The 23,999-nt window shown below is 40.4% G+C and overlaps 3 protein-coding genes across 6 annotated transcripts in view; 1 reads left to right on the top strand and 2 right to left on the bottom strand.

The window, feature by feature from the left end:
- Positions 1 to 11,593, top strand: part of LOC126611238 (disease resistance protein RPV1-like) — an 80,146-nt gene extending 68,553 nt beyond the window's left edge. Inside the window, exons 4-9 of the mRNA XM_050279441.1 lie at positions 3,711 to 3,889; positions 8,731 to 9,477; positions 9,650 to 9,931; positions 10,090 to 10,653; positions 10,726 to 11,074; positions 11,186 to 11,593. Coding sequence (XP_050135398.1) covers positions 3,711 to 3,889; positions 8,731 to 9,477; positions 9,650 to 9,931; positions 10,090 to 10,653; positions 10,726 to 11,074; positions 11,186 to 11,367 — 2,303 coding nt within the window. The 3' untranslated portion in view covers positions 11,368 to 11,593. The remainder of the gene's footprint in view (positions 1 to 3,710; positions 3,890 to 8,730; positions 9,478 to 9,649; positions 9,932 to 10,089; positions 10,654 to 10,725; positions 11,075 to 11,185) is intronic.
- The window catches only part of LOC126611242 (putative pentatricopeptide repeat-containing protein At3g01580), a 94,980-nt gene extending 72,820 nt beyond the window's left edge, over positions 1 to 22,160 (bottom strand). For 2 of the 4 annotated variants that reach the window (XM_050279450.1, XM_050279449.1), the window contains exon 1: positions 12,346 to 12,550. In XM_050279450.1, the coding sequence (XP_050135407.1) occupies positions 12,346 to 12,550 (205 nt within the window). Of the gene's footprint in view, positions 1 to 12,345; positions 12,551 to 21,860 lie in introns of those variants that run through there. The other 2 variants (XM_050279446.1, XM_050279451.1) reach the window with 2 other exon arrangements.
- LOC126611248 (putative pentatricopeptide repeat-containing protein At3g01580) lies at positions 12,376 to 22,724 on the bottom strand. The gene is made up of 2 exons (XM_050279456.1): positions 22,189 to 22,724; positions 12,376 to 12,673 (listed from the first exon to the last, which is right to left on the bottom strand). Exons 1-2 carry the CDS (start codon positions 22,597 to 22,599, stop codon positions 12,557 to 12,559), a joined length of 528 nt encoding a protein of 175 aa, XP_050135413.1. The 5' UTR covers positions 22,600 to 22,724; the 3' UTR covers positions 12,376 to 12,556.
- Positions 22,725 to 23,999: the final 1,275 nt, after the last annotated feature.

Below are 23,999 nucleotides of genomic sequence, written 5' to 3'. Positions count from 1 at the left end.
AGGATTATTATAATAGCAAGAGATGAACAAGTGTTGAATATACAGAAGGTGGATAAAATTTATAAGGCACAAACGATGACAGATGAAGAAGCTCTTGAACTCCTTAGTTGGCATGCGTTTGGAAATCATTGTCCTGATAAAGAATATATTGAACTCGTAACAGATGTTGTCGATTATTGTGGGGGATTGTCGCTAGCTCTTAAAGTCGTAGGCCATTTGTTGGCTACGAAAAAGAGTAAAAGCATATGGAAAAGGACATTGGATAAATTGAGAAACATTACACATGGAAAAATTCATGAAACACTTATATTAAAAGTTAAATAAATAAGGTTAAATAATGTTAAATAAATAAAAACTAAAAGTTAAAAAATTAAAAGCAACAGCCACTCAAATTCCCATCAACACCAATTCGACAGCCAACAACATCGGTCTGTCATCGGAGAACTCCACGGCTGGCGAAACCTCCTTTTCTCTCTGTTCGCCATTTTTTTCTCCGTTCAAATACCCAATCGTGATCGACCCGGCCCGTCAAACATCAAATTTTATGTAATTTTTGGTTTGAGGAAGCAAGGAAGAAATCTGGTCAATCTATACAAACGAGATTTGAATCGACTCGATGACAATAAACGGCGAGATCATAATATACGGGAAGGTTTGACTCAATCATCCTACGGGACTTCGCTGGTGAGATATAGAAAGAGAGAGTGTAATGGAAGCTTCAACGGCCGTGTGAATTGCCGCCGACTGAGATTGGAGGGAGTTGCAGACTTTCGGACTTCCAGTTGGGATTCGTTTTCTTTTTGTTTTGATTTTCAATTTTCTTTGGGGAATCAGTTTTTGTATTTAAATAAATATTAATTAAGAAAAGTTGACACCGTTAAATTGGGAGTTAAGTTAAATGACATAATTAGAAGGAGACATGGCAGGAGACACAAAGTTATACATACAATATTAAAACATCACGTGACTATGAACTCGTCGCATGTAAATCATTAAAATCAGATTTGAAAGTTAGCATATTGAATAAGTGGCATATTACTATTATTATGTTTTGTTAATGTTAGAATTGGTCCTCAGACTTTATCCTAATTGGAGCATTGATTGCCAAACTCTGGCTCATCTGTTTGCATTTAAAATACAATTCAATCAATGCAAAACCCACAAACATGTGCCATGTCCAGTGCAACCTTGTCATGTTTGTTCATAAACCCATGACGTCCATCAAGATCGGTTGAACCAGCCTGTACACCACCTTTAAAATAGAATAAGGTCGTGAACTAAGGATGGATTAAAAATAGGAAAAAAAATGAACGGAACATTGAACCGAAACCTAAAAACCGAACTGAACAAAAAATCGAATCAAACCGAAATCATTTGGTTTGGTTTCGGTTTCAATGATTCTAAAACCGAACCGAATATATATTAATTTTATTTATTTATTTATTTATTTAGGGAACTGTTATTAGCAGTCCAACAATCTCATTCTACACTCCTCACAAGTATATTTTTCTTTCTAATTATAGAAAGTTTAGAGTACAAAATGAGATTTTTGAAGTGCCAATAATAATTTGCGAAGAGCACATCTAGCCTTCTTTCAATTTTAATGGGGAAACTAGGTAGCCATGGAGCAAGAGTTGTTTAATACTCTGACTTTCAATATAAACGTTGCGATTCGAGTTTAATAATATTAGCTAGGGATTGAAGTACTTATTGCAATCATTTATTGATGGTCAAATATGGTCGTTCAAAAAAAAAAAAGCCATTACATTATATATGACCATTAATGGATAATTGTACTAAGGACATGGACGAGACCTAGCCAAGTTCTCATATTCGATGTAAATGCAGGTTCTCAAGTAGGGTGGGCATTTTAATCGGGTCAACTTATCAATCCAAACAAAATAATGAGGTACTTAGAAATTTTTAATAAATTTGATAATTGAGTACGTCTTGATTTATAAATTTCATGGCCTATATGAATATGTATTTAATTAATTTGCATCATGTGTTATGGATTAAATTTTACAATAAGAATCGTTATCGTGCCTCTCGCACTCTCGTTTAATACGTCTACTAGCAATTATTCAAAACTATATTATATTTTAATAGTTTGAATATTTCAAACCAATAAGAACAGCTAATCCACCTTAATTAAAAACTGATTATATGCTTTGAATAATGATCGCGTTGCCGTCGACAATGACAACCTATAAGAATAATAAGGCCTATTAAATATAATATATTGGTAGATTAGACTTAATCAATCAAGCCCATGTAAAGAAAAGACCCGACTTCCTTCCACTTCCCATACACTTTCATCCCTCTTTTTTGTGCGATCACAGTTAAACCACGTTAACATTTATATTGATTTTTATATATAGATAATAAGATAAAAAGCAATAGTAATATAAAATATTGATGTAACTTAACCGTGACGGTATAAATAAGAGGGTATGAGATTATATAGAAAGTGAGAGGACAGAGAATCTAGGTCCGTTAAGAAAAGCCTTCTTACTACAAATGCGGGCATATTATTATGAGAATTTTAATGAAAAACTCACCGGTACTATTTAATTTAACGAAAAATCACATTTTTACACTAAAAAGTCAAACCTGATATTATTTTCAATCCCAATTTTTCTTATTATTTTCTCCCTCCCATCTGTTCTTACTCAGCCGCATCTTGCATCTTCTCTCCTTCTTCTTTCTTCATTATTTTTTGCTCTCACATCTTCCAGCGATCCAAAACAATAATCAGGAGTTTCGCTGGGAATCTTGGGAAACGATCAGGAGTTTGAATGAATTTTTTTGAAATCAATGAATACCAGCAGCCTCGCCCTTGCAACCGCCGCCGCCGCCGGTTCGTCTTCCTCTCGGCGTTCAAACCGCTGGAAGTACGAGGTGTTCCTGAGCTTTAGAGGCGAGGACACACGCACTGGGTTCACAGACCACCTCTCCCTTGCGTTAAGCAGTGCCGGAATCAACACGTTTATAGACTACGAGCTCAAAAAGGGGGAGAATATACAGAGAGAACTTGACCGAGAAATCGAAGGGTCGAGGATCGCGGTCGTCGTCTTCTCAAAGAGTTACGCGGAGTCCCGATATTGCCTGAGGGAGCTGTCGATGATCATGAGGTGCCGAGAAGATCAAGAGGGGAAAGTAGTCTATCCAATATTCTACGACGTTGACCCTTCTGAAGTGAGGAAACAGAGTGGCCCTTCTGAAGTGAGGAAACAGAGTGGTAGTTTTGGGGAAGCATTTCAGAAGCATGAAAGGGATGAAGACCCAAATGAGGTCGAGCAGTGGAGAAAGGATCTTAAGGCTTCTGCAGATTTGGTTGGTCGGAATCTTGAAACCACTGCGGACAGGTATCATGTCAAATTTCCTCTTTTACAAAATTTAATCGCTTGCAACATCTTGTACAATTAGCCAAGTCGTGATGCATAAGGCATTTAGTTCATATGAATCATGTTGTTGACTGATTAATCATCTGTTTGCATAATTTGGATTTCCAATTGGCAGGCGTGAAGGAGTATTTATCCAGAAAGTTGTTCGGGACATCATCGGACTACTAAAAACCAGCGACTCAAAAGAAGCCAAGCACTCAGTTGGAATAGCTTTTCGCGTGGAAGAATTCGGTACTAAATACTTAGATGTTGGAGGTTCACATGGTGTCCAAATAATTGGAATTTGTGGTATGGGCGGCATAGGTAAAACAACGCTTGCGAGAGCCATTTATAGCACATACCATCATAGTTTCCGTGGTCAATGTTACCTTGAAGAGGTGAGGAGTAAAAAGAAAAATATGGTTAGTCTGCAAGAACAACTTCTTCGAGATATTTTGAAACGGCCTGACATTAAAATAAGTAGTGTTGCCGAAGGGACCAAGTGTCACGGGATGACTCTTTAAGCCTTTCGCCCGTGCGGCACTTAGACTTGAATACCTCGACGAACAAGCTAAGTAAGCCTTCGAAGCCTCGCTTCCCCGGATCGAATCACAAAGAAAGCTTAGATAGCTTGGAGAATGCTAAGATCACTTAGAAGATGGGAGAAAGGAAGCTTTGTATTGAAAGTTAAGAGAACTTTACAATTGCTTACAATTCTTGGATGGTTTGGCCAAATGGCCTTACCTCCTATTTATAGGCCTAAGTCACCTCCTCAATGGAGGGTTCTAGAATCCCCTACTTACATCCAAAAATATCTAGCATAATTCTAGATACAACTTGCCTAATCTAGATTATTCTAGGTGAGGCTTAAATATGTACACTTGTGTGGAATGTTCCGGAATGCCCTAGATTATCTTGAATGCTCCGCCACGTTCTTGATTTCTCCGGGACGTTCCAGAAGCTTCCATGAAGACATGGCTTCATGGGCTTAGATATATGATGTCTTGGGCATTTTCTTTGTTTTTAACATGCGGCCCGTGACATCCTCCCCCACTTAAGCCGTCGACGTCCTCGTCGACTCTTGCCTCTCGAATGTCTGAATCAAGTCCTTATATTGCCATAAGGACATCTCCTTCTCCCATGTTGCTTCGGAGTATGGTAGCCCCTTCCATTTGACAAAGTACTCCACATGCTTTGGTTGTCTTGGTCGCACCACGACACGCTTGGCTTCAATGCTCTCCACTTCTTTGTCAAATGCCTCCGTCATCAAAGGGGGTGCTCGATGAGACTCACCTCGACTTGGTTCCTCATTGTCTGCATGATAAGGCTTCAAGTTGCTTACATGGAACACCGGGTGAAACTTGAGGCGGGGTGGGAGTTCCACAACATACGCGGCTTTGCCAACCTTCTTGATGATAGGGAATGGTCCCTCATATTTCCGCAACAAGCTCTTGTGCAAGCCACGAGTACTCTTGTGCTGAGACGCATTGAGCTTCACAAAGACTTGGTCGCCAGTTTGGAACTCCACATTCCTTCGCTTGCGATCCGCCCATTTCTTCATCTTCTTTGAAGCCTTCTCCAAATGAGCTCGAGCAAGTTCGTGGGCTAATTGCCACTCCTTAGCGGTTTTAAAAGCGGCTGGACTATTCCCCGTGTAGCCAGTCACGACCGTGTTTGGGGTCAAGGGTTGTTGCCCTATAGCCAACTCGAACGGACTTTTCCCCGTCGACTCCGAACGTTGCAAGTTATAAGAGAATTGGGCAACATCAAGTAACTTAGCCCAATCTCGTTGATTGGCACTAACATAGTGCCGCAAATAAGTCTCCAACAATGCATTAACCCGCTCCGTTTGTCCATCAGTTTGGGGATGAAAAGCTGTGGAGAAGTCTAACTTCGAGCCAAGTAGTTTGAAGAGCTCCTTCCAAAATCTACCCGTGAAGCGAGCATCTCGATCACTGACTATGCTCCTCGGAACACCCCAATACTTCACCACATGCTTTAGAAACAAGCGTGCAGCTACTTCGGCTGTGCACTCCACAGGTGCGGGTATGAAAGTGGCATACTTGGTGAATCTATCGACCACGACGAAGATAGATCCACATCCATCAGACTTTGGCAAATGTGTGATGAAATCCATGGTTAAACATTCCCATGGTCTTGATGGGGTGGGAAGTGGTTCCAACAGTCCTCCCGGTTGCCTTTGTTCCACTTTGTCTTGTTGGCACACAAGACAAGTCTTCACGTATGAATCTACATCATCCCGCATTTGTGGCCAATAATAAGCATCGCTCACCAAAGCCAACGTGCGGTGAGTGCCAGGATGTCCTGCCCACATTGAGTCATGGCACTCCTTAAGGATTTCTTTCCTTAAGCTTCCCCACTTTGGGACATAGATCCGCTTGCCTTTGGTGTATAGCAAGCCGTCCTCAAGCCAAAACCTTCTTGTCTTCCCATCCTTGACAAACTCCACAATGTTCTTGGCTTGGACGTCATGTGATAAACCTTCTCGGACACGGCCCAAGAGATGGCTTTGCGGCTTGAGTACCGTAGCCATTAACTCTACTCGTCTACTTAGAGCATCGGCCACCACGTTCTCCTTTCCTTGCTTGTACTCTAGCTTGTAATCAAACTCCGCTAAGAACTCTTGCCACCTTGCTTGCTTAGGTGTGAGCTTTTGTTGGGTTTGAAAGTAGCTAGTGGCAACGTTGTCCGTCTTGATGACGAATGGGGTACCAAGCAAGTAATGCCTCCAAACTCTAAGGCAATGGACGATGGCGGTCATCTCCTTTTCATGGGTCGTGTACCTCTTCTCGGCATTGTTTAGCTTGCGACTTTCATAGGCTATCGGATGTCCCTCTTGCATCAACACTCCTCCTATGGCAAAGTCGGAAGCATCAGTGTGCAACTCGAATGGCTTACTAAGGTCAGGCAACCTTAGTACAGGCTCCTCCATTAGGGCCTTCTTCAACCTCTCAAATGCCTCTTGACACCGGTCCGTCCATTCCCATGCCTTGTTTTTCTTCCAAGACTTGGCAAATTGAATTGCCGACAAGTGCTGGGTACACTTCTTGGCTTGCCTTTCCAATGGCACCAGGCAAGGTTGTCTTCCGTCGGCTAGGATACAGAAAATATTGTAGAAGGGAATGGGAAAGGCTCGTACCTTGTCCATGAACTCTAACCCAATGACTACGCCATAGTCGTCCATCTTGACTACGGTGAAGTCGATCGTTCCCTTCCATGTGCCAATGTCTACGTGCACATTACGCGCAACTCCAACAATGGGGGTGGCAGCGGAATTTACCGTCTTCACGCTACCAGGCTCCTTTGTGACTCGGAGGCCCAGCCTTGTGGCTTCCTCCGACGTCATGAAGTTGTGTGTTGCTCCCGTGTCCACCAACACACGCGTCGTCTTGTCACCAGTCTTGACGTCGACGAACAATGATCCTCCCCCAACTTGAGCCTTAGGTTGTGGGAGGGTTGTCTGGATGGCATTCAGTAGACGGATGCATCCCATCGTTGCATCGTTACTCTCCTCGGCCTTGTCCTCCTTGAAGGCCATGGCCTTAAGGGCCTTCTTTTGTGGGCAATCTCGCATCATGTGAGGGTCGTCGCATAGGTAACAAGTGGGTTGCCAAGACTTACCTTTGCCTTTGTCATGCTTATCGGCTTTCTTCTCCTTCGGTTTGCTTGTCTCGGCCTTGTCCTTCGGCTTGTGTTCTCCCCCACTTCTCTCATGGTTACCCCTCTTCCCCGTGGACTTGGAATCACCTTGGTGGCTTGATTTAAACTCAATCAAGGATTCGGCAGCGGCAATGGCATCAGACAATGTTTGCACGTGTCTCCTTTGTAGTTCGAGTTTTGCCCAATTTTGCAGTCCACTCATGAAGTACATGAGTTTGTCTTCCTCTAACATGTTGGGCACCTCGAATAACAAGCTCACGAAGGCGTTGACATAGTCTTTGACGTTCCCCGTTTGCTTGAGCCACCTTAGTTTCTCCTTGGCTTCGTACTTGGCATTTTGGGGATAGAAGTGCAACATAAGATCTTTCTTAAATTCATCCCAAGTGGTGAGAAAGAACGTACCTTGCTCAATCTCCATGCTCCGGCGACGCCACCACATAAGGGCATTGTCAGCTAAGAACATGGTTGCCGTTGAGATTTTGAACTCGTCATCTTCAAGCTTTAGGTACTTGAAGTATCGCTCCACGTTCCACACGAATGTGTCGAGCTCCTTTGCTTCCCTCTTCCCATTATAGGATTTGGGTTTAAAGGAGTCGATTACCTTGGAGTCCAACGCCTTGATTTCCCTCGACCCTTGCACGAATTGCTTCACGACTGCTTCTTTACAAAACGCCACATCTCCCTTAAGTTCCCTTGTGTCCTTTATCTCTTCTTGAAGCGCCACAAACCTTGCCTCTATGTTGTCAAGGTGAACCTGGACTTCCCTCCGCATCTTGTCTGCCATGGTGTTGAGAGCGCCAAGGAGCTCATCTCGTAGCCCTTCCACCAAGCCACGCAGTTCATCCTTACCATTGTCCACCATGGTTTGGATTTCCTCCTTGTCGACAACATCCTCATCAAGTCGAGTATCGAACTCGAGTATGGTTCGTTCCACCTTCTCGAGTCGCTCTTCCATGGTCTCCATCGATGCTTGCAAGTCCTTTAACTTTGGCTTGCTCTTGGCAACGTCTTGGACCTCGGCAGTACGCTCCCTTAGGTCGGAGACTCCGGACACCATCTCTCCACTTGCCATATCCTACTTTCCTTCAAGTGATTCACGAGCTTGGCTTTGATACCAGCTGTCACGGGATGACTCTTTAAGCCTTCCGCCCGTGCGGCACTTAGACTTGAATACCTCGACGAACAAGCTAAGTAAGCCTTCGAAGCCTCGCTTCCCCGGATCGAATCACAAAGAAAGCTAAGATAGCTTGGAGAATGCTAAGATCACTTAGAAGATGGGAGAAAGGAAGCTTTGTATTGAAAGTTAAGAGAACTTTACAATTGCTTACAATTCTTGGATGGTTTGGCCAAATGGCCTTACCTCCTATTTATAGGCCTAAGTCACCTCCTCAATGGAGGGTTCTAGAATCCCCTACTTACATCCAAAAATATCTAGCATAATTCTAGATACAACTTGCCTAATCTAGATTATTCTAGGTGAGGCTTAAATATGTACACTTGTGTGGAATGTTCCGGAATGCTCTAGATTATCTTGAATGCTCCGCCACGTTCTTGATTTCTCCGGGACGTTCCAGAAGCTTCCATGAAGACATGGCTTCATGGGCTTAGATATATGATGTCTTGGGCATTTTCTTTGTTTTTAACATGCGGCCCGTGACACAAGGAAATAGAGAAAAGACTTGGAAGCATGAAGGTACTCATCGTAGTTGATGACATAGATGATGCGGACCAATTAGATGAATTGGCGATAGAACATCACTCGTTTGGTCCAGGAAGTAGGATTATTTTGATAACAAGAGATAAACAAGTGCTGAATATACAGAAGGTGGATAAAAAATACAAGGCACAAACAATGACGGATGAAGAAGCTCTTAAGTTCCTTAGTTGGCATGCGTTTGGAAATCATTGTCCTGATAAAGAATATATTGAACTCGCAACAGATGTTGTTGATTATTGTGGAGGATTGCCGCTAGCTCTTAAAGTCATTGGCCGTTTGTTGGCTACGAAAAAGAGTAAAAGCATATGGAGAAGTACATTGGATAAATTGAGAAATCTTCCACATGGAAAAATTCATGAAACACTTAGATTCAGCTATGATGGGCTAAGTGATGATCATGTGAAAGGTGTGTTCCTTGACATATCTCATTTCTTTATTAACTGGATTGGAACTGAAGTTGTGGCAATATTGGATAGTTGTAGTCGCTTTTCTGTAGAATCAGAATTCAAAACCATTCAAGATCGATGTCTTCTAGATTTTGGTTCAATAGATTCAACAATCTTTATTAGGATGCATGATTTGATTCGAGACATGGGAAGAGAAATTGTGCGGGCAGAATATGCTATGGAACCTGGAAAACGTAGTCGATTGTGGCATTATGAAGACGTGACAAGCGTGTTAAGAGACGAATCTGTAAGTACTTTCCCAAATCCCAATAAAAAAATGTATAAGTTGAATGTATGTAAATAAACAGAAGCATATGCATATCCCCCATTTAATGCATTGTATGCGCTGCATTTGTAGTTCATTCATAGATAGTCATGGCTCTGCTTGAATTAGATTTGTTCTTGTCTTCCCCCAACAGGGAACGGAAGCAATTAGAGGGCTAACTTTATTGTTGCCAGAAAATTCTGATGAGCATCCCTTCCGCACAAAAGCATTTAAGAAGATGCGGCGTCTGAAATTTCTCCAACTCAATTATGTAAAGCGTACTGGAAGCTACCGTCATCTTTCCAAGGAGTTAAGATCTTTGTGTTGGCATGGATTTCCTTTAGAGGTCATACCCGAAGATTTTGATTTACGAAACTTAGTTCTTATTGACTTGAGCAACAGCAAGCTTGTCCGAGTTTGGGAGGATGCCGATCTGGTACAATACATATAATTGTCGTAACCTCAACCAAAAATTATTTATCCTTTCCTCGTCCGTGTTGTGTAAATACCAATATCAGTCGACAGTCATTCTCTCTCTCTCTCTCTCTCTCTCTAATATGGATTATGATTTTGTTCTATCTTTTTGTCAAACAGTTGCCGAAGAAGTTGAAGTTTCTTACACTCGATCATTCCCGTAACCTGACTCAACTACCAGACTTTTCAAAACTCCCACATCTCGAGTCATTGAGCCTCAACGGCTGTAAGAGTGTGTCTGGGGGTTGCCATTTATTTGCACAACTGCAGATGCTTGAGTTTTTAGATCTTAGTGACTGCAATATAACGGATGATGCCATTCTTGAAAGCCTTCGGAGTCTATCTTCTTTAGTGATTTTAAAACTAGATGGAAATGGTTTTAATAGGCTACCCATCCTCAGTGGCCTTTCCCAGCTTGAATCTTTGTCTCTAAATCATTGCACAAACCTTCAGGCAATCCCAGATTGGCCGACAAGTTTGCATATACTGGAAGCGAATTACTGCACTGAACTGGAAATAATGCCCGACCTTCCAGAGATGTTGGAAATGGTTGAATTGCAACTGAAAGACTGCTGCAAACTCAAAGATATTCCAAACCTGGATAACTTCCTGTGCATGATGCATACCCTTCATATGGAAGGGTGCACCAGTCTCAGTGCTACTTTTAAGGAGAACATCCTATTGGTATGGAACTTTCGCTCTCCCTCTCTGATTTTCGTATTGTTGCTTATACTAACTTTGCACCTCGTGTTGTAGAAATGGAAAGGGTATGCATTTCGTGGACTTTCTCTCTCTGTAAATGATATTCCTCGCCGGTTACCCTATGTAGCGCGACAGGATGAAACTGTCGAAATTGAAATGCCGCCTACTTTTGATTATATAGGAGGGTTGGTTGTGTGCATCATTTATTCTTCGGACAACTCAAACTGTACTGGGTCCTTATGCATTCATGTTGTTAATCGTACCCAGCGAACTCGTTTTCACATTTGGCCATTGGTGACCACCGTAACTGCTTCCCATGAATGTTATCTTTGGCTGGGAAATCTTACGAACAAGAAGCTCGATCTGAAAGGTGGCGACAAGGTTCGTGTGCATGCAGACTTTATTGAAACAGAGGATGATCATCAAATTAAGGTGAAGAAAACAGGAGTGGATATCATAGAATGGGAATATCTACTTGAAGATTTGATAAAAGTGGACTATAAGAGTGTGCCATATGAGTCTGATGAAGATACTGATGAGGAAGAGGACTATCAGACTGCACCATATGAGTCTGATGAGGAAGAGGACTATCAGATTGCACCATATGAGTCTGATGAGGCCTTTGACAACGATAAAGAGTTAAGCGATTACTCATCTGATGAGGTCCAACCTTGCAAAAGATTTGAGGTTATCTGATCTCAATATCGAAAGCTTTGACGATGAAGAAGAAACAATTGGGAAATGAAAGAAAGCATTCCAAAGTATCTTTTTTAGAAAGCACTTGAATTTTGAATAAGAGTTTCAATGTGGGTATAATAAAAGCACTTTAGCTGAAGCGTTTTTAGCGAAGCAATGGCAAACGAGTTCTTAATTAAACATATAAGTAGCTTATTTTCTTATCAAATAAATTAATGATTTTTTATTTGATTCATTAATGACATTAGAGAAATTTACATGCAAGTGTGTGTCGTGTTTATCCCTCTCGGTCTCCCCCCACCCCATTTCGAAGAAACTAATTTCCCCTTTCACCTTTCGTCCACTCCCCCTTGTTGCCCTCATTTTCTCTCCTATAATGAGAATACTCATTATGTTGCCCTCATTTTATTTGATTCATTTTGTTGTGTTTTTCTTTTCTTCCCCATAACTCACCAAACTTAATACTCATTCGTGACCTGCAATTAAATTACAAGATTAGTCAATTTAAGCCAATTGTATATTCTGAAACCAAATAGCCTACATACTTCAATCAAAGGCCGTAGGCATAGAAATTTAAATTAGAAAAAGATCACATGATTAAATTAAAACCATGGAATTATAACATGATTTTTCTGCAACTCATTAATTTAATTATAAAAACACAAAACCATGTTATTCCTTTCATTTAAGTCTAAAATGTCACAAGAAAATGTAGCTTTTGGGCTAAAATAAATAGTAAAATATGCACTCATCAGTGCACATGCTTGCAATGCACTTACCAGGGTCACTGAATTAGGTACAATTCTCATAACAATCATTTCGTTGAAAAGATTTAACGCTTATGTTGCATCCCCATCATGAGCTTAACAGGCAATCATGGAGCTCCAAGAAGCCACATCTTTTTCCGGAATCTTCGTGAACAACCTAGCGGCAGTTTTGAGAGAACCCGTCTTTGCATAGAGATTAGTAACGCATTACCTAAAGATAAATCAGAGTCGAATCCGTTCCTAATAGAAACACCATGCACACAACTTCCAATTCTAAAATTTGATAACTGTGCACAAGCTGAAACAGCACTAACAAGCGTCACTCGGTCAGGATTAATGAGCCCCAACATAACAATTCGGGAGAAAACCTCCAGTGCTTGTTCAAGATCACCATTATGCTCATATCCAGTTACCATAGAAGTTCATAAAAACACATCCGGTTGAGGAAACTTATCGAACACTTTCACAGCCTCGCCCATTTCTCTACATTTGGGATACAATTTAATCACCGCAGAACCCACAAACATATTCAATGCTACCTTCTCATGTTTCTTCACAAACCCTGTATTATTTTTCCACACACCAGTGCCCTTAACCTCGCACACGCCTTCAGAGCAATGAGAATGGTGAAATTATCAGGCTTTTCATCATTGCCTCTTGACTCGGGTATCATGTTACGAAATAGACACAAGGTCTCTTCCCATCAATTCTCTCTACAGGAGCTCTTAAGGGTGGCGTTCCAGAGATAGACAGTTATGTGGGGCGTTTCGTCGAACACCTTGCGGGCATGACGAGGGACTCATACTTTGCATACAGAGCGTTGAGTTTTGTGGCAAAGAAGCTGTCTTGGAGAAGGCCGGCTTTGAGGGTTTGAGAGTGCAATTGCGCCACTGATTTCCCGCTGTTACATGATGCAAGCAGATTAACAAGGACTTCCCTCCTTTTGATGCAGAAGAACCACTTGGTCACCCAAAATCAAGGAAGAAAATATCGGTAATATCGGAAATATCGGTAGTCCGAAAACACGGAAATATCGATGGAAATATAGGGATAATATCGATATCGATAAAAATTACATGGAAACCACGGAAATTGTAAGAAAAACTTGGAAATTTTTATTGAAATTTTGCAGGATGTTTATTTAGTCAATTATCTATTAGTTTATCACAAAAAATTGGAAGGAAATGCATTGCATGATGGATTTAACTGATTTAAGTTGATTATATAGCGAGCTGGCAAACATTGTGAGTGTAAAAAATATGTAGTAATTAATGAAAGAAGTTTAAACACACTATAATCATTTATATATAATGAATTAGTACAATATTTTACACTTTATACATTGTATGGTAAGATACATGAGTGACATATTCTTGTAACGGGTACATATCAATTAGTATCTATCCATCCACCAGCCATTAACGACGACGCATCGAATCAGACATATGAACAGACAAGTACGTGCTTGCTAGTGCTGAAGCTACTCAAAGAAAAAGACAGGAAATTAATTAAGCAACCACCGTGAATGACTTGACAACGACGATGTCCCTGGACACCGCCTGCAGCTAATTTCATACATCTCGCTTCCATTTTTTCCTTGAAACAGCATTCACCGTGCGAGTGGTCACCGACCACTCCACAACGAAAACATCGCTCATGCCTGCACTCGTTATCAATGGAACCACAATGCAAACACAGTATAACAAAGCCCTTGCCAACACTTTTTACTGTCCGTGGGAGTTGCAGAAGATACGGGCAGCTTACACTATAATGGGGACCCCCGGCATCACCACCGCAACATTCACACTCAGGAATTTTTTTTTTTTTCCAAGACTGTGTGGACAGAGAGAGTCTTGAACAACCTTTACTTCTTTCTTCTCATCTGTACATGTGTTTGAGGAGATTAATGCACAAATAGTCTGGACCGACCACACACTTAAATAAAGACCCTTAATTACTAATTTGTATTCACACTCAGGAATTTCTTCAATCGCTGTGTGACCAAAACGCCGGCATATTTGGCATTGAATCTTCCCTCCAGTAAAGCTATCAAAAGGAGAGAAATGAGGCAGTCCAACATGTGCAGCACCGAGAAACCTAGAACAAAATTATAGGCTCTAGAAATAGAACCAGAAGAACGCGAGCCAGACGAGGAACCACCACTAGAACAAAATTAGAGTTGTTGCTGTTATCCCACATCGCCCAAGGCATAAAGAGAAGCTGGTGGAGGGATTATAAAATGGACCTGTTGTCCCACATCGCCCAAGTCATAAAGAAGAAGCTTGTGGAGGGATTATAAAATGGACCATCAGCCCAAACTTAAAAGCATACCAGAAAATCATTACCCTTAGTGATATTATCGCAATATTAACGATATCAGCGATAATATCATGATATTATTGATAATAACGCGATATATGAATGATAATTAAAAGATAAGTGTGAAAGAATCGGTATATAAAAAAAATGATAATATTTGTGATATTTCGCCGATAATATCGATATTTTGTTCCTTGCCCAAAATAACCAGATCGAGTTTTGTTAGTGGTCACACTTGTTGTGGCTATATGTTGCATGTGTCGAATCTAACCAAGTGGGTTTTCTTTCTTTTTTTTTCCCTTGTGTGGTGTGTTTTTTTTCTCTCTTTGACGAGATGTATAGAATTGGTATTAGAATTTTATAAAACTTGTAGCATTTGCATGAGAATTGTCGTCAGAATTAAGCAAATTAAACGTATGTTACATGTTTCGTTTGTTATGAATGTGTGAAGGATAAATCCTTCACATTTTATTAAATTAAGATACCAATTTTAAGAGTTAAGAAGCTGTCTTTGTTTTGTTTCGCTTGAGGAGATGAAAAGAGTACATGAAATCCAGGTTTATGAATCTAAACTATTCAGCAGATACACAACTCACTTAAATGTGTGTACAAAATCAACTTAAATATTCAAAGATATGTGAATAGATAGACCATCAAGTCATTCTTGCAAAATACCACTCTCTTTCTTTTTCACTAATTCTCTTACTCTCTACCGATTTTTTTTTCCTATAGTTTTTACGTTCATGAGTGAATAAGGTGCATTATGAGCGTGCACTACATGAGTCTGGTGACACTAATAAGGAGGACTATCATACTATATCATATGCGTTTGGTGGTGACGACGACTATCATATTATACCATATTCATTTGGTGATGACGACGACTAATCTGTCAATGACAGATATAAAAGAATGCACAACCCATGACAAATACGTTATTTTCCTTTTATTCAAGAATCTTTTGTATTTTCCAGTACAAAATCTTAGGCTCACACTTTTTTGCATTAACTTATATCAACCCTAATTGTGCTAGAATTCATAGAAAATTAGATGTTAATTCTTAGCCACCAATCAAACCAGTGGTCAAGCTCATTAGAGTCCGTACGCTTTCACTCAATCCACCGCCCATTTTTCTTATCAAGAACTAGTGAAAGCAGTAGCACGCACTTCACTAGGCTACCACATTTACCTGGTCTATATTCTATTTAGTTCCAACGAATCTCTCCTACATTGGCTGGTATTTTCCATTCCATGCTAAATCAATGAATACCAGCAGCCGCGCCCTTTCAACCGCTGCCGCCGCGGCCGGTTCGTCTTCTTCTCGGCGTTCAAACCGCTGGAAGTACGAGGTGTTCCTGAGCTTTAGAGGCAAGGACACACGCACTGGGTTCATAGACCACCTCTCCATTGCGTTAGGCAGTGCCGGAATCAACGCGTTTATAGACTACGAGCTCAAAAAGAGGGAGAATATACAGAGAGAACTTAACCAAGAAATCGAAGGGTCGAGGATCGCGGTCGTCGTCTTCTCAAAGAGTTACGCGGAGTGCCGATGGTGCCTGAGGGAGCTGTCGATGATCATGAGGTGCCGAGAAGATCAAGAGGGGAAAGTAGTCTATCCAATATTCTACGACGTTGACCCTTCTGAAGTGAGGAAACAGAGTGGTAGTTTTGGGGAAGCATTTCAGAAGCATGAAAGGGATGAAGACCCAAATGAGGTCGAGCAGTGGAGAAAGGATCTTAAGGCTTCTGCAGATTTGGTTGGCCGGAATCTTGAAACCACTGCGGACATGTATCATGTCAAATTTCCTCTTTTCCAAAATTTAATCGCTTGCAACATCTTGTACAATTAGCCAAGTCTTGATGCATAAGGCATTTAGTTCATATGAATCATGCTGTTGCATGATTAGTCATCTGTTTGCATAATTTGGATTTCCAATTGGCAGGCGTGAAGGAGTATTTATCCATAAAGTTGTTGGGGACATCATCGGACTACTAACAACCAGCAACTCAAAAGAAGCCAAGCACTCAGTTGGAATAGCTTTTCGCGTGGAAGAATTCGGTACTAAATACTTAGATGTTGGAGGTTCACACGGTGTCCAAATAATTGGAATTTGGGGTATGGGCGGCATAGGTAAAACAACGCTTGCGAGAGACATTTATAACACATACCATCATAGTTTCCGTGGTCAATGTTACCTTGAAGAGGTGAGGAGTAAAAAGAAAAATATGGTTAGTCTGCAAGAACAACTTATTCGAGATGTTTTGAAACGGCCTGACTTTAAAATAAGTAGTGTTGCCGAAGGGACCAAGGAGATAGAGAAAAGACTTGGAAGCATGAAGGTACTCATCGTAGTTGATGACATAGATGATGCGGACCAATTAGATGAATTGGCGATAGAACATCACTCGTTTGGTCCAGGAAGTAGGATTATTTTAATAACAAGAGATGAACAAGTGCTGAATATACAGAAGGTGGATAAAAAATATAAGGCACAAACAATGACGGATGAAGAAGCTCTTAAGCTCCTTAGTTGGCATGCGTTTGGAAATCATTCTCCTGATAAAGAATATATTGAACTTGCCACAGATGTTGTTGATTATTGTGGAGGATTGCCGCTAGCTCTTAAAGTCGTAGGCCGTTTGTTGGCTACGAACAAGAGTAAAAGTAAATGGAAATGTACATTGGATAAATTGAGAAATCTTCCACATGGAAAAAATCATGAAACACTTAGATTAAGCTATGATGGGCTAAGTGATGATCATGTGAAAGGTGTGTTCCTTGACATATCTCATTTCTTTATTAACTGGGTTGGAACTGAAGTCGTGGCAATATTGGATAGTTGCAGTCGCTTGTGTGTAGAATCAGAAATCAAAACCATTCAAGATCGATGTCTTCTAGATTTTGATTCAACAACATTTAGGATGCATGATTTGATTCGAGACATGGGAAGAGAAATTGTGCGGGCAGAATGTGCTACAGAACCTGGAAAACGTAGTCAATTGTGGCATCACGAAGATGTAACAAGCGTGTTAAAAGACGAATCTATAAGTACTTTCCCAAATCCCAATAAAAAAATGTCATTCATAGATAGTCATGGCTTTGCTTGAATTAGATTTGTTCTTGTTTTCCCCCAACAGGGAACGGAAGCGATTAGAGGGCTAACTTTAGAGTTGCCAGAAAATTCTGATGAGCATCCCTTCCGCACAAAAGCATTTAAGAAGATGCGGCATCTGAAATTTCTCCGACTCAATAATGTAAAGCTCACTGGAAGCTACCGTCATCTTTCCAAGGAGTTAAGATCTTTGTGTTGGCATGGATTTCCTCTAGAGGTCATACCCGAAGATTTTGATTTACGAAACTTAGTTCTTATTAAGTTGAGCTACAGCAAGTTTGTCCGCGTTTGGGAGGATTCCGATCTGGTACAATACATATAATTGTCGTAACCTCAACCAAATTATTAATCCTTTCCTCGTCCTTGTTTTGCAAATACCAACATCAGTCGACAGTCATTCTAGCTCTCTCTCTCTCTCTCTAATATGTATTATGATTTTGTTCTATCTTTTTGCCAAACAGTTGCCGAAGAAGTTGAAGTTTCTTTATCTCGATCATTCCCGTAACCTGACTCAATTACCAGACTTTTCAAAACTCCCACATCTCGAGGAATTGGCCCTCAGCGGCTGTAAGAGTGTGTCTGGGGGTTACCATTTATTAGCACAACTGAAGATGCTTCAGTATTTAGGTCTTGAAGACTGCAATATAACGGATGATGCCATTCTTGAAAGCCTTCAGAGTCTATCTTCCTCAATGGCCTTTCCCAGCTTATATCTTTGTATCTAAATCATTGCACAAACCTTCAGGCAATCCCAGATTTGCCAACAAGTTTGCGTATACTGGAAGCGAATTACTGCATTGAACTGGAAATAATGCCCGACCTTCCAGAGATGTTGGAAATGGTTGATTTGCAACTGAAAGACTGCCGCAAACTCAATGATATTCCAAACCTGGATAACTTCTTCTGCAACATGTATACCCTTCATATGGAAGGGTGCGCCAGTCTCACTGCTACTTTTAAGGAGAACATCCTATTGGTATGGAACTTTCGCTCACCCTCTCTGATTTTCGTATTGTTGCTTATACTAACTTTGCACCTCGTGTTGTAGAAATGGAAGGGGGATGTAATTGGTGGACTTTCTCTCTCTGTAAATGATATTCCTCGCCGGTTACCCTATGTCGCGCGAGAGGATGAAACTGTCGAAATTGAAGTGCCGCCTACTTTTGATTGTATAGGAGGGTTGGTTGTGTGCATCATTTATTCTTCGAACAACTCAGACTGTACTGGGTCCCTATGCATTCATGTTGTTAATCGTACCCAGCGAACTCGTTTTCGCATTTGGCCAATGAAGACACCTGTAACTGCTTCCCATGAATGTTACCTTTGGCTGGGAAATCTAACAAACAACAAGCTCAATCTGAAAGGTGGCGACAGGGTTCGTGTGAGTGCATACTTTAATGATCATCAAATTAATGTGAAGAAAACAGGAGTGGATATCGTAGAAAGGACATGTAGCTTCAGATTTGATAGATGTGGACTATAAGCGCGTGCCATATGAGTCTGATGAAGATACTGATGAGGAGGAGGAGGAGGACTAGCAGACTACACCCTATGAGTCTGATGAGGAGGACTCTGATGACGATACAGAGTTAGGCGATTACCCATCTAATGAGGTCCAACCTTACAAAAGATTTAAGGTTGCCTGATCTAAATATTGAAAGCTTTGACGATGAAGAAGAAACAATTGGGAAATGAAAGAAAGCATTCCAAAGTGTCTTTTTATTAAGTACTTGAATTTTTAATAAGAGTTTCAATGTGGGTATAATAAAGGGAGTTTTAACCTAACACTCATGGTACTGTTCACTTTAACGAAAAATCATATTTTTACTCTAAAAAGTCAATCATAGTACTATTCACTTACAACACATTTTTGTCATTTTCGTTAAAACTTAAAGATTTCAAGTTCTTTTCATTAGTTTTCCTTATAATAAAAGCACTTTTAGCTTAAGCGTTTTTAGCGAATCAATGCCAAACGAGTTCTTAATTAAACATATAAATAGCTTATTTTCTTATCAAATAAATTAATAATTTTTTATTTGATTCTTTAGTGACATCAGAGAAATTTACATGCTAGTGTGTGTCGTGTTTATCCCTCTCTCGGTCTCCCCCCACCCCATTTCAAAGAAACTAATTTTCCCTTTCACCTTTCACTTTTCACCTTTCGTCCACTCTCATTGTTGCCCTCATTCTCTCCTATAATTAACCCTAGTTGTTTGATATGTTTGTGATTAACTCTAATTGTTACTAATCATACTAAAATAAGTTATGCGATTTGCACATGACTTGTTGTCGAGATTATTTCGGACATTTCAACTCCTCGCTTCAAGATTATTTCGAACATTTCAAGGTTTATGACATTTCTACTATTTTGTTTTTAGTGACATGATTGACCATGTTGAATTCTCAAAGATTGAAACTTATTTGCGTGAAAAATTTAATGAAGTTATGTTGAGATGACAAATTAGTGAATTTGGAAAATTGATATGACAAATCACTTAAATTTTTAGTTGTATGACACACTAAAAATGGCATATAAGTGTGTATAACATTTCAAATTTTCTCAACTCAAACTTCCTTTTGGTTGATGAATGTTGGGTTCGGTGGCTTAGATTTGGGCCAAGTTGAGTCCCACATTGGCTACTGAGGATGACCATGTGGTGCTTTATAAACAATGATCACACAAACATGTTGCCGAGGCCTTTTGATAAAATCCATATCCATTTTTTGTGTGTGGATAATGTAGGTGGAATGTCGGCAATACCAACTTGTGTGTGTGGGACCCGTTGGTGTGCTTCCGCACAACAATTGGTATTAGATCTTAGGCAACGCTTGTTGAAGTTAAAGAGCGAGCTCATTTGGAATTTGGTGCTTGTAGTCAAGGTGGAGCTCTATTTGCATTTGGATCGTGAGACATCATGGCTTGAATCACGCCAAGGTGGAGATTGGTGGTTTGTGGTTTAGATTTGAGCCAAGTTGTTGGGTCCCACATCGGCTAGTGAGGATGAGCGTGTAATACTTTATAAGCAATTGTACCACACACATATTGCCGCTGCAAAGGTCACATTCTTACAAGGGAGCCTTACGCATCTCTTGTTTCGATTCTACCAGTTTCATGTCCTCTACATTTTGCAAATTACACCGGCTTGGTTCTTGTCCATTCCGGCTGCGCTGTGGTGACGGCAGTTCATCAGATTCTGTTGGAATACGGCACAGCAGCTATCCAAGATGAGATTCCTCTCCAAGCTTTGCGTTATGAATCCGGCATGCACCAAGCAAGGCTCCCCAAACATGCGGTGCAGCTGGATTGGGCATTCTCTCAACGATTTCCATTGCTTTATCCAGCTCTCCTGTCCGGCCAAGAAGATCAACAATTATCCCGTAGTGCTCAGGTCCGGGCTTAAGTTGGTATTCATGCAACATGGTGTTGAATATCTCGGTGCCTTCTTCAACCAAACCCGAATGGCTACACGCAGATAAAATCGAAACAAATGTTACATCATTAGGCTTGACATCTGAGTGCTTAACCATCCGATCAAATACTTCTAAAGTTTAATTCCCTTATCCATGAACTCCATACCCTGCAATCATCGCACTCCAGATAACGACATCTTTGTCTGTTATCCCTTCAAATAATAGGATAGCATTGTCTATGCTGCCGCATTTCGAGTATAACTCTATGAGTGAAGCACCAACAAAGATGTTATTCTTGAAGGCACGTTTAATCACATAAGCATGGAGGCAGAGAGCTTGTTGAAGAATCCCTAATTCCGAACAAGCTGCAAGAAGCTTGACCATGGCAATGGCATCAGGTTTAGTTTCGTCTGATAGCATGTCGCGAAAGACCCTAATTGACTTGTATGCCATTCCGTTATGAGCATACCCGCTCAACAGGGCAGCCCACGAAACCACATCTTTTTCTGGCATTCTATTGAAGAGATCACCTGCTTTTTTGGGTATAGAGCACTTCATGTACATATCAATCAAGGCTGTAGCTACCTTGATATCTAACTCAAAACACTTCCTAGTAGCAATTTTGTGGATCTTCTTACCTTCTTCTAAATTACCTGCCAATGCACATGCTTGTAATGCACTTACTAGAGTCACTGATTAGGTTCGATTCTCATATCAATCATTTTGTTGAAAAGATTTAACGCTTCCATTACATCCCCATTATGAGTGTAAAAGGCAATCATGGAGCTCCAAGAAACCACATCTTTTTCCAGCATCTTCATGAACAACCTAGTGGCAGTTTTGACAGAACTCGTCTTTGCATAGAGATTTAGCAATGCATTACCTAAAGATAAATCAGAGTTGAACCCGTTCCTAATAGAAACACCATGCACGCAACTTCCAATTCTAAAATTTGATAACTGAGCACAAGCCGAAACAGCACTAACAAGCGTCACTCGGTCAGGATTAATGCACCCCACCATTACCATTCGGGAGAAAAACTCCAATGCTTCTTCAGGATCACCATTCTGCTCATATCCAGTAACCATAGAAGTCCACAAAAACACATCCGGGTGCAAAAACTCATCAAACACTTTCACAGCCTCGCCCATTTGTCCGCATTTGGAATACAATTCAATCAATGCAGAACCCACAAACATATCCAATGCAACGTTCTCATGTTTCTTCACAAACCCATGTATTATTTTTCGACAAGCCAGTGCCCTTAGCCTCGCACAAGCCTTCAGAGCAATGAGAATGGTGAAATTATCAGGCTTTTCATCATTACCTCTTGACTCAAACATAATGTTACGAAATAGGCACAAGGTCTCCTCCCATCGGTCTTCTCTACAGTAGCTCCTGAGCATGGCGTTCCAGAGATAGACAGCTCTGTGGGGCCTTTCGTCGAACTCCTTGCGGGCATGACCGAGGGACTCATATTTTGCGTACAGAGCGTTGAGTTTTGTGGCAAAGAAGCTGTCCTGGGAAAGGCCGACTTTGAGGGTTTGAGAGTGCAATTGCGCCACTGATTTCCCGCTGTTACATGATGCAAGCAGATTAGCAAGGACTTCCCTCATTTTCATGCAGAAGCTCACTTGGTTACCCCCAAAAGAATCTCACAATCTCATAAAACCAGGTCGAGTTTCGTTAGTAGTCACACTTGTGGCTATAAGTTGCCTGTGTCGAATCCAATCAAGTCGGTTTTCTTCGTTTTTGTCACTTGTGTGGCGTATTTTTATCTCTCTTTGACGAGATGTATTGAATTGGTATTAGAATTTTATAAATGAACTTTAACGAAAAACACCCGGTACTGTTCACTTTAACGAAAAACCACATTTATACACTAAAAAGTCAATCCTGGTACTATTCACTTTACCTTTTATTTTGTCCTTATCATTAAAACTCAAAGTTTTCAAGCTCTTTTCATTAGTTTTCCTTTTTATAAAATCCGTAGCATTTGCATGAAAATTCCTGTAAAATTAAGCAAGTGAAACGCTTCGTTTATTATGAATGTGTAAAAGACAAATGCTCCACATTTTATCAAATTAAGATATCAATTCTATGAATTAAGAGTCTATCTTTATTTTGTTTCACTTGAGGAAATAAAAAAAGTACAATGAATTTGGACAATTCAGCAAATTTATGAATCACTTAAATGTTTGTACAAATTCAACTAGTAATCTCTATAATTCACATCTATTGAACAGAGAGAACATTGAACCATTCTCTTAAAATATAGAATCATTCTCTGAAAATACCACTCTTTTCTTTTTTCATTAATTCTCTCTATGCACTAATTCTCTCACTTTCTACCAATTTTTGTTTTCCTATAGTTTTTTCGTTCAGGAGTGAATAAGGTGCATTATGAGCATGTACTATATAGAGCCTAATGATACCAATGAGGAGGACACTAACAATGACGATGTCTAATCCATATGAGTTTGACGATAACACTAACAATGACGATGTCTAATCCATCAATAACAGATACAAAACAACATACAATCCATGACTGATACGTTGTTTCTTTAGTATATTCATAATCTTTTGAATTTCCCACTACAAATTCTTAGGCTCATATTTCTTGTATTAACTTATATCAAACCTAATTGTGCTTCAAGTCACAGAAAAAGAGATGTTAATTCTTAGCCACCAATCAAACCAGCGGTCAAGCTTATTAGGGTCCGTAGGTTCTCATTCTCTATCCACCGCCCATTTTGTAAAAAGCAGTATCACGCACTAGCCTACTACCTTTACCTATTTTGAAAGGGTCTTTCTTGCATGACGTCTCAGAACAAATTATATATAAAATATTAAAACATCACGTGACTATAAACTCGTCACATGTGAATTATTATGATCAGATTTTAACGTTAGCATATCGCATAAGTGACATATTACTATTCTAATGTTTTGTTAATGTTGGCATTGGTCCTCAGAAGTTGTCCTAATTGGAGTATTGATCTCTAAACTCTGGCTCATC

The sequence above is a fragment of the Malus sylvestris genome, chromosome 17 (genome assembly GCF_916048215.2).
Source record: "Malus sylvestris chromosome 17, drMalSylv7.2, whole genome shotgun sequence".
Taxonomy (NCBI): Eukaryota; Viridiplantae; Streptophyta; class Magnoliopsida; order Rosales; family Rosaceae; genus Malus; species Malus sylvestris.
The sequence above is the reverse complement of the archived record's forward strand: the minus strand, read 5'-3'. Positions and strand labels throughout refer to the sequence as shown.